Source organism: Nothobranchius furzeri, chromosome 2 (genome assembly GCF_043380555.1).
Source record: "Nothobranchius furzeri strain GRZ-AD chromosome 2, NfurGRZ-RIMD1, whole genome shotgun sequence".
Lineage (NCBI taxonomy): Eukaryota > Metazoa > Chordata > Actinopteri > Cyprinodontiformes > Nothobranchiidae > Nothobranchius > Nothobranchius furzeri.
Genome location: NC_091742.1, coordinates 93,500,365 through 93,511,234, shown reverse-complemented (window position 1 = coordinate 93,511,234; position 10,870 = coordinate 93,500,365). Strand labels below are relative to the sequence as shown.

The window sequence follows — 10,870 nt, the reverse complement described above, 5'->3', positions numbered from 1 at the left end:
TTGAGGTCCAATAATGGTAAAAAAAATTACTGGACAAACTTTTAAATCCTTGCTCGGGAGTAATGGGATAAGGCACGAGACTAGTGCACCCTACTCACCACACCAGAACGGGACTGCAGAGAGAGGTTGGAGAACCTTATTGGAGATGTCGCGATGTATGTTGTTGGAGAGTAATCTCCCAAAACATTTGTGGACATATGCTGTACAAACAGCTGCACAAATCCGCAACCGGTGTTATAGTAGGCAATTGCAGCAGACACCCTACTATGCGTTTACTGGAAAGACACCTAATCTGTCCAACATGAACATTTTTGGTTCAGAATGTTATGTGTACAAACAGGATGAAAAGAAACTGGATTCTAGATGTGAGAAAGGTATTTTCATAGGCTATGATAACTACAGTCCAGCGTATAATGTATACTATCCTAAATTAGAGAAAGTCCTAAAACATAGTCTGGTGAAGTTCCTTACCAGAGACAGTGCAGAAGGTCAGACTCAAACAGATGGTGATATTGTCGCGTGCACGTTCCATTTGTCGGTTCCGTTAGAACTTATGAGACTGTGCATTTATCAGGGTTCGGTGGGGATGTCGGTGAGTATTATCGTACTAGACCCTGGTTTGGACTTCCTAAGTTAGAATCATATCTTCTATTTTAAAGGTGAAATGATATGCAAGACTAGTCCCTTTGTGGTAGCCCACTTCTTTTTAAGCAATCCCGTAATTTTTTAGTTAAAATACTGGGGACGAAGCCCGGCGGGAGGCCAACCCTTCTGGCAATTGTTTGGGTCATTTGGATTAATTGCGCCCCTATCAGCTTATGTGGGTGGTTGGTAACTATAAAATGATTCTTGTTAGTTGATCAGGCTAACATAGATTTATCAATTTATTTAATTAATCCAACCCTCCAGCGCTGATAGAGACTTTTTCAACTTGCGAATCAGAGCCAAAATTAACCACTAATGTTCTGGTTTTATCATCCTTAAGACAACTCGTTACTCGCGGGTGAGGGAGGAGGAAAGCTCCTCTTATCTTAAGGTTTCTTTATATTAATCTGTCACAAACCGTAAAGTAAATCCTGATAATTCAGGAACCTATAATTAATATGCTTACCTCTGTGCAAACAATGGTCAGGGCTCCCACTGGCCCCTTCGAAGAGGACCCCTTTAAGAATCAGGAATGTAGATTCTTTTTCAAAAAGTTTATTACAAGATTAAAAAATACAAAAATGAGTAGATATAAAATTAACTGCTTCCCCCAAGGAGGAATTAGTTCTAATGATTGATTAAGAAATAAGGAGTTGATTTACACCAACTCGGTCTTCTGTGAATCGCCCCAAACTTCTGTCCAAAAACTTGTCTAGCTCTGCTTCTCTCCAAAAAAACTGACCTGTCATCCCCCGTCCAGAGGACGGAGGATGACCTCTCCAAATCTGCTCTGTCTCTCTCTGTCGTATGCCCCAGCTGCTTGTCGAATCTCCCCAGCTCTCTCAGAGCTGCTCTTTTATACCCTTCCTGGGCCAGCTTAGGCAAGGTAAAAGGCACATATCATTACCTCATGACAGAGAGGTCATGGGGTCATTTACCAGACACACACTTTTTTGCTCAACACAAGACATTTGGTATCATTTTCACTACATACAGCATTCTTCTTAACACAGGTCATTACATGCAGCACTCCACATGAGGGCACAGAACACTACAATCAGCACTCTTCATGAGGGCACAGGTCATAAATCATAATGTTTGTAGCAAATTGTAGGTCTTCCTTCAGCATTCCTGAGAGGACTTCTGGATCCAATGGGCTGTTTTCACTCTAGTCCAGTCCTTCTTTTCCCGCCAGAGGTGGATCCAGGGGTGGAGCCAGAGGTGAAGCCAGACTGCCTCCTGACCTTTTGCCCAGTTCTGTCCTCTTGTCCCTGTGACCCTTCTGTGACCCTCAGCTTGGATGCTTGTATGTGCAGTAGGGCTGCAACAAACGATTATTTGGATAATCGATTAATCGGATGGGGTCTCGACACGATTAATCGATTAATCGGATTACATGGGGAAATTTTTAAAAACTGCTAGGGAAACGTTATTTCTCTCCTTCCTTCACTTTATTTAACACAACATTATTAGAAAACAGTTCAATAGCAGAAAAACAACATGCCATCACCTAAATTGTCTTATAAGGTGTATAGACAGAGACCCTAAGCTACATCTATCTGTGACCTAAAATGCTTGGTCCAAGTTAAACAGCTTAAGGGCAATTCTCATCTGTTTTGTTTGATCTCATCTGTTGACATTTATTTTAAATGTAATTAAACATAGGCTGTGAATTAATCAAAATTGATCTTTATTTCCAAAAATGACTGGAAAAATACCAAATAAAACAAAAGTAAATGAATGCCATCCTCCTTGCGATGATGCCCTGGGCAACTGCCATAAAGTCACATCAAGAAATGCTGCTGATCATTCCAATGATCCCAAATAGACTCACATTAGGCCACATGAAAGCAACTGAACCCAAAAATATATTAACCAGTATATAACTGCACTCTCACACAACACGCCTGCAGCAACAGTTAGGACTCCTCCCTCCCTTTTAAAAGCGTTTTTGCTTCTGAGGACATTGTGGTTGTAAAACCACATGCTAGTAGTCTGGCCCCGGTGTGATCAACCAGTTTCTGCGGGAATGTGACGGCGGAACCAGGGCCAGATTAACACTTTGTTGTACCCTGGGCAACAATATTCAAGGGCTCCATCATCACGACCCAAGGATCACCATTATGTGGTCACATACAGAATATTTTACTGTAATATGCAGTAAATATACTCAATACTTGAATGCCTGACAACACGTAACCCGCCCAGAGTAACCTTTGACCCACCTCGTGTGGACTGACCAATGAGGAGAGGGTCTTAACTTGAGGCCCTCTCTTCATTGGTCAGTCTGCATGAGACTGACTCTCAACTGACGTTCAGTCGTAGGCAGCGAAGCGTCTCTGTGCAGTGCAAAAGCCCGGGTGGACAGTTTGTTTAATGTAGGGTGACCATATTTCCATTTCCAAACAAGAGGACAGGGGATCTGTGCCTATGACGTCACACTATGGCAACGCCACACAAACCATGTTGGGACCCATTTTTTGTAAGAACTAAATTAATATCAGATACTGCCAATTAAAGGGCTCTAAAACAATTCATATGTAAATATTTTGCATATTTAATGCAAAATCTAATTTTTCTGCTTTAGTGCTGCAACAAGGTTTTATTAATAATAAATTATTATACTTTTTGTTTTACTACAGCATCGGTAAGCTTCCTGTGCACAGATTATTAAGGATGCTTGTTTCAGCTGTGAGATTAGACGATAGGATCAATGAAAAAATAAGTTGTCACAAACTCCATGGAAACTTTCAGAGAATCCACAAATAGTGGCTTTCAAATGGTTTTGTTACTTTTTGCAAGTTTATAAAAGAAGCAGATGAGACAGCATGTCTGATAATTTAGTTTTTCATCTGATAATATTAGAACATGTCAGTAATGTCTGAGGGGCTTTTATAAACACCATATAACTAACACTACTGGAGAGGGCATGAATTACACAGAGGCTTCTGGGGAGCCCAGTTATTGGGGGGGGGGGGGGGGGCATTTTGCCTTGGCCCCCAAAATGTCTTGAAACGGCCCTGGGTGTGTGACTGAGTTTTGAAGGTGATCTGAATTGTATCAGATGTATAAATATGACATGTGTATAACTTATTGTTTTTTACTGGTAAAAACGTGTAGTGGTGATAACTCTACCTGCATTTTACTTTTCAACACTTTGTTTTGTTTTCTTGTTTTTATTGAACTATTTTCCTGTCCTGTCTGTCTCTCATCTTCCTGCATCTCCTCTTAATTCTCCAGAAAATCTGTTGCCTGGATTCTTACCTTTTCACCTCATCAGTTACTTTTGAGCAGGTAAAAGGGATCTCCTGACCGAAAAGCGCAGAGCGCGTTTTCGATGCTGCGTGAGGTGACATCACCACAGCACAGGTGATGAGCTCCGCAGTAGCGCGCTTCAGGCACAAATAAGACAGAAAATAGAGAACATGTGCGGACATGAACGATCGTGTGCTAATTATAGTTTTTTGGTTGCGCCACTTTGAGAATGGACCGCTGGAAGCAGCTGCCTGGATCGCTGTGCAACAATGCGGAACCGGTTAGCAGCGCAAGTCTGCCGGCTCTCCCTCGCGCTGATCTGCCGGTACCGGCTCTCCCTCACGCTGATCTGCGGCTCTCCCTCGCGCTGATCTGCCGGCTCTCCCTCGCGATGATCTGCGGCTCTCCCTCGCGCTGATCTGCGGCTCTCCCTCGCGCTGATCTGCGGCTCTCCCTCGCGCTGATCTGCCGGCTCTCCCTCGCGCTGATCTGCGGCTCTCCCTCGCGCTGATCTGACTTGCTCTGGTCTGCGCGCAACGGCGGGCGGGAAGGGGGGGCGCTTTTGGAAGAGTTGTGCGACACAACGAATCGATGACGCAATTCGTTGCCAACGCTTTTAGGAATCGATTTTCATCGAATTTATCGATTCGTTGTTGCAGCCCTAATGTGCAGCTGGGCTCCTGTCTTCTGGCTGATTTTACTCGCATAAGCCAGTTCAGTGTGTTTCAGCTTGCCACTGTCTTTGGCATGTGGGGACTGGCAACAATATGAGAAATGACATTGAGATTTTTGAATACACACCCAAGAGGGACATTCAGGAGGAAGTACAACCTGACGAGGCTGATGAGACAGATGTTGAGGATGAGACAGATGCTGAGGAGGTGACGGAGACAGAACCCACTATATCAGAGGACACTCAAGGAGCTGAAAAGAGGTACCCCACCAGAATAAGGAAAGCACCTGACTATTTGAAAGACTACCAGTGTAAGACTGTATGTAATGATGAATGTGAAGACGTGGATTATTTCTATAAAGTTATTTATGGTGTACCTATAACTTAAATAGAGGCCATAGACTCTAAGAACTCAAGACTATGGGAAAATGCAATGAAAGAGGAAATGACTTCTTTAAAGGAGAATGATACTTTTACTTTGACACCACTCCCAGAAGGTAAACAAGCAGTGGGAGGTTGTTGGGTGTATGCAGTAAAAGAAAACCCAGATGGATCAGAGTGTCACAAAGCAAGATATGCTGCTAAAGGATATAGACAAAAAGATGGAATTGACTTTAAAGAAACTTTCTCACCAACAGCAAGTATGACTTCTGTTCGAGCGTTGTTGCAGGAGGCAGTGCAGGAGGATCGTGTGCTACACCAGATGGATGTGACAACTGCTTACCTCCATGCTCCAATGGACTGTGAAGTATTTATGGAGCAACCAGAGGGTTTTGAGGTGAAATCAAAGTCAGGACAACATCTGGAATGTAAACTAAACAAAATTATTGTATGGTTTAAAACAATCGGGTCGTAACTGGAACATGTTACTGCACGAGTACCTGATGGAAAATGGTTTTATTCATAATGATGCTGATCATTGTGTCTATCACAGGGAATCAGAGAATGGCAAGGTCATTATATTAGTGTGGGTAGATGACTTGCTTATAGCTGCAAGTCATGATATTGTACTCAACAATGTGAAAGCTATGTTGAAATCAAGGTTTAAGATGAAGGACATTGGTCTACTTTCTGCATTTCTTGGGCATCGACTTCACACGGGATAAGGGAGAGATTAAAATGTCTCAAAAGAAGCATATAGAAAAAGTGCTGTTGAAGTTTGGAATGTCGGATTGTAAGCCAAGAGCCACCCCATGTGAGCAGCAGTTGCAGTTGAACGCTGAGGGTGAGGTTCTTGATCCCTCAGGATGCAGGAAAATTATAGGTAGCCTGATCTACATTGACAAGTACTAGACCTGACTTGAGCTGGATAGTGAGTAAACTGTCAGAGTCTAGCAAAACCAAGACAACAGCATTGGACGGCAGCTAAACATCTCTTGAGGTACTTAAAGGGGACTTCTGATCAAGAACTGCATTTTACCAAAAATAACCATAACTTAAAACTCGAAGGATACAGTGATGCCGATTGGGCAGCTGACAAAGATGACAGAAGAAGCACTAAGGGTCCAGTTATATCCTGGAAGAGTAGAAAACAACCTACAGTTGCACTGTCAACATGTGAAGCCGAGTACATGGCATTAGCCGCCACAACACAAGAGAGCATGCACCTTGTACAACTACTGAAAGGGATAGACAGTGGTAACAGACACATACCTACCAGAATATATGGAGACAACCAGGGAGCAATAGCATTATCCAAAAACCCAGTAACCAAACAGAAGTAAACATATAGATATTAAATATCATTTTGTATGATCTTCACACAATCAGGGAGATATAAACATTGAGTATTGCTCTACAGAAAACATGGTTGCAGATAAATTTACAAAGCCAGTACCAAAAACAAAGTTTGAGAATTTTAAAGAGTACTTGTTTGGATATTAATGCGAAACGGGAACACTAATGTGATGTACTGAAGATACACACAAAAAGAAGAAAAAAAGAAAAGAAGAAAAAAGGGAAAACAAGAGAACATAGAGAAGGTTAAGCCTGTTCTTCTATTTTTGTTATTAAGGTTGTGTTGTGTGTATTAATCATTTTCGTTTGGTACAATGGGGAGTCAATGTGCATGTCTTTGAGTGGGAGTGTTGGACGTATTGTTTGTAGCAAAGGCATGTCACATGATTTGTGGAGATGACGTCACGTGATCTGTGCGTGCCTGCGTGCACCTGGAGACTATTTAAGTTAATTGTGGACAATAAACGGGTGTGAGCTCTCTCAACCCAAGCAGGAGAAAGATGGCCGTCTGTGTTTTTACCTCCAGTAATTAAGGTCTACCAGGTACAGCTATCCAGCCTGGCGTGGCATGGCTTTGTGTGTGTTTATCAAATTCTGATTCGACCATAAATCAAAACATCTGGATTATAAAACAAACTCCCACGTCACCCTTAACTAAGTTCAACGTTCTAGAGTTTTGAGCCAGCCACTCGTCACTTTTTAACAACAAGAACCTTGACAGGCTGGATAACAAAACCTGTTGCGAGCTACATCTGAATGCAACGTCCTTCAGAATAAGAGCTGAACTCACTGACCCGGCTGGGTCCCTGTTGATGCTGTAAACCACCTGTCACTTACCTGGAGGCATTCCAAAGACTAGTCTGTCGTACCGAACGCTGTTTCATCGGTTTCTGTACCAAAAGGGGGTCTGAGGACCTGGCATTCTGGATCTACCATGGAGGTCTCCGCAAGGGTATATAGAACGACAAGATAGCGTCTGAAGGTGTTTTTGAAACTCTGAATGTAGTTTAGAGTAACCCATTCGCTCCCACACAGAACTGACGCTTCTCCGAAAATGAGAGTTCTGATAACAACATTCCACATCACACCACCATCTTGCTTCATTCACACCTAGATCCATCCATCACACAGAGTGTTTAGTTAGTTAGCCTATTTTAAATTGTTTAGAAATAAATCTTTTGAAACTTTTAAAACTGGTCTCTCTATCTCCTTTGACTCTTGGTTAATACGAAGTGTTATCTAATCCCTACAATAAAAAGTTCCGATCTTCTGGTTAAAGTAATATTCCAAGATCCATCAGATTGAGATTTCATATTTATATGGAATTTCACATTCTATGGTTCATACGTAAGATGTAACTACTGAATCATTACAAGGCTAAATCTTTGTCCACGGAGGTCACATGCAAAAAGCTTCTGCCAGGTGTGGCCTTTCATATGACGAGTTAAACTGGCTAAGTGTCTGTGATTAATTGTCCACCAGCAGTGCTTAGTTGTGTCACCAGAAATAAAGGGAATGTGGTTAATTTTCATGCTGAGCTGTTTCTTGGAGTGCTATGATTCAATCATGGCAAAGTTTGAGTTAAAAAAGTTTATTACAATCTAGTCCATGTTAATACAAGCATCGGTACACTGGTAGAGAACCATGCAGCCCAAAAGTGGTTCTGTCTTTCCAGCATCTGTCCACTGCTTATAACTCTACAACAGCATCTCTAAAAACTCTGGTACAGGCACATTCCTAAGCCTGCTTAGAATAGCAAAATGCTATTGTAGGAGAATGGAGTCTCCACAGAGCCACCTTGTAACTTATGACTTCTTGACAATACACCCAGCTGTCTCTTCACAGCCTTTAAGGTGGGATTTCTTCTTAGGGGCTCCAAATGAATAAAGATGGCACATTATTTTTAAGCTGCAGTTATTTCAACATTGTATGCTATTATATTATATACATATAAATTGTTTAAAGCAGACGCCACCGGTATCGAACAGCTTTAAATTGCAGTGGGTTATGTACTACAACCATCAAGTGTCTGTTACCTTGTCTGTTTCTTAAATACAGGAGGGTGTAACAGTTATTTCTTAATCTTTAAATAATCTTTTTTTGTATTCAGAATTCATGAATGAACATCTCAAATGTTTGGTTAAGGTCTGAGTTTAAAAAAACGAAGGAGATTTGAAAAATAAAATGAAAAGAAGAGGTGGCTCAAGGGCCGAGTACGGACTTGATGAACGATAGTTGAGCAGAGGTACAAGGCTAATATTAAGGTTGTAAAAAAACTAAATAGTACATTTGGAAGCACTGTTGTTAAATAAATCCCTCGAGCCTTGTGTGGATGCTCGTATGTCTCTTTAAATTTGTCTTTTGGCTAAATCTTTGTCCACAGAGCTCACAGGCAAAAGGCTTCTCCTGTGTGGACTCTCATGTGATAGTTTAAATGCCTTTTCAAGCTAAATCTTTGTCCACAGAGCTCACAGGCAAAAGGCTTCTCTCCTGTGTGGACTTTCATGTGATCGTTTAAACTTGCCCTTTGGGTATATCTGTATTCACAGAGCTCACAGGCAAAAGGCTTCTCCTGTGTGGACTTTCATGTGATTGTTTAAATGTGACTTTTTGGTACATCTGTATCCACAGAGCTCACAGGCAAAAGGCCTCTCTCCTGTGTGGACTCTCATGTGTGTGTTTAAATTATTTTTTTGACTAAATCTTTGTCCACAGCGCTCACAGGCAAAAGGCTTCTCTCCTGTGTGGACTCTCATGTGATTGTTTAAAGTTACCTTTTGTGTACATCTGTATCCACAGAACTCACAGGCAAAAGGCCTCTCTCCTGTGTGGACTCTCATGTGTGTGTTTAAATTATTTTTCTGTCTAAATCTTTGTCCACAGAGCTCACAAGCAAAAGGCTTCTCTCCTGTGTGGACTCTCATGTGATTGTTTAAAGTTACCTTTTGTGTACATCTGTATCCACAGAACTCACAGGCAAAAGGCTTCTCTCCTGTGTGGACTTTCATGTGATCGTTTAACTGCGACTTTTTGGTACATCTGTATCCACAGAGCTCACAGGCAAATGGCTTATCTCCTGTGTGGACTTTCATGTGTGTGTTTAAAGTATTTTTCCGTCTAAATCTTTGTCCACAGAGCTCACAGGCAAAAGGCCTCTCTCCTGTGTGGACTCTCATGTGATCGTTTAACCTTGCCTTTTGGGTACATCTGTATCCACAGAGCTCACAGGCAAATGGCTTATCTCCTGTGTGGACTCTCATGTGTGTGTTTAAATTATTTTTCCGGCTAAATCTTTGTCCACAGAGCTCACATGCAAAAGGCTTTTCTCCTGTGTGGACTCCCATGTGTGTGTTTAAACTGTTTTTATGGCTAAATCTTTTCCCACAGTCATCACAACTAAATGATTTCGGTTGTTTCTGGACTTTTCTACATGAGCCTCCATGTTGCCTCTCTTTCACACATTTTGTATTAACCAAACACTCGGAAGACTTTACTGCTGAATGACTTGTCACTCTCACATGTTCCTGAAGGGACCACTGGTGGAGGAACCGTATACCACACACAGGGCAGCTAAACGATTTGTTGACTGTCTTAATATCTGACTCCGAAGACTTGTTCTCATTACAGCCATGGTCTCCGTTTCCAGTTTCAGGCCCAGAGTCCGAACGCTCAGAGTCTAGATTCAAATCATCTTCATCTTGTCCACCAACTTCAATCTCTGAAGAATCTGATGTCTTTTGATTAGGATCCAGATCTAGGTTCTTGCTAGTTTCTGCTCCTCCACCAACTTTTGCTGTCATCTGCCCAGCCAAACTGCTGGTTGGGACACCTCCGTCTTTCATTTGATGGTTGTGGAAATGTAAGAGCAGAGGTTTCTCATCCGTCTCTTCTCTCTTCCTTAAAACTGCAGTGAACCAAGCAGAAATATATAAAAGAAAAATATTCAGTAAAAAGACAAGACAAAAGACTTAGGGGTGTTTTTGCAATCAGTAATATACATAACAAATTTTGGTAAACACATTACTATTTATGGTAATGCATTACTTTAACAAATAACTATCAGTCTAATGAGTTGCTTTTAAGTCCAGACATCACTGCGATTGGTAGAAGAAAAAAAACGCTATCTGCAAATTCTGATTTACGCCTCTCAGAGCCGGTCAAACCAGCCGTCCGTCGCTGCTACTGTGGAGCCTAGAGATTCCCTGACAGCAGCATCACGTCGGCCCTGCCTTCCTTTCCCAAACACTGTAGGCGCGCAGGGGCAAAAATATAAACATATCTGCCGAACCTTTACTCCGTGAGAGTGCTGTAAAGTTTGTATCCTACAACGAAATCACGGCGTGGAGGAAGCTCATTAAAATGCGTCAAAACAATAAATGTAATATGTGTTTTAAGAAGAAACTGTGGGTGTGTCCGAATCCACGGGAAGGATGCTTGTAAGAGTGCATTTTGAGGTTTATGACGTCACAGCACAGCAACGAGTACTGTCTGAATTCCAAGAATACTCATTCTCGCATCCTCAAAGGCGTCCTCGCTCCGCCCACATTTCGAGGACGGGTC

The 10,870-nt window shown here is 42.0% G+C and overlaps 1 protein-coding gene across 1 annotated transcript in view; it reads right to left on the bottom strand.

Moving 5' to 3' along the window:
* Positions 1-1,836: 1,836 nt before the first annotated feature.
* Positions 1,837-10,870, bottom strand: part of LOC129163062 (gastrula zinc finger protein XlCGF57.1-like) — a 42,690-nt gene continuing 33,656 nt past the window's right edge. Inside the window, exon 4 of the mRNA XM_054739998.2 lies at positions 1,837-10,214. Coding sequence (XP_054595973.2) covers positions 8,863-10,214 — 1,352 coding nt within the window. The 3' untranslated portion in view covers positions 1,837-8,862. The remainder of the gene's footprint in view (positions 10,215-10,870) is intronic.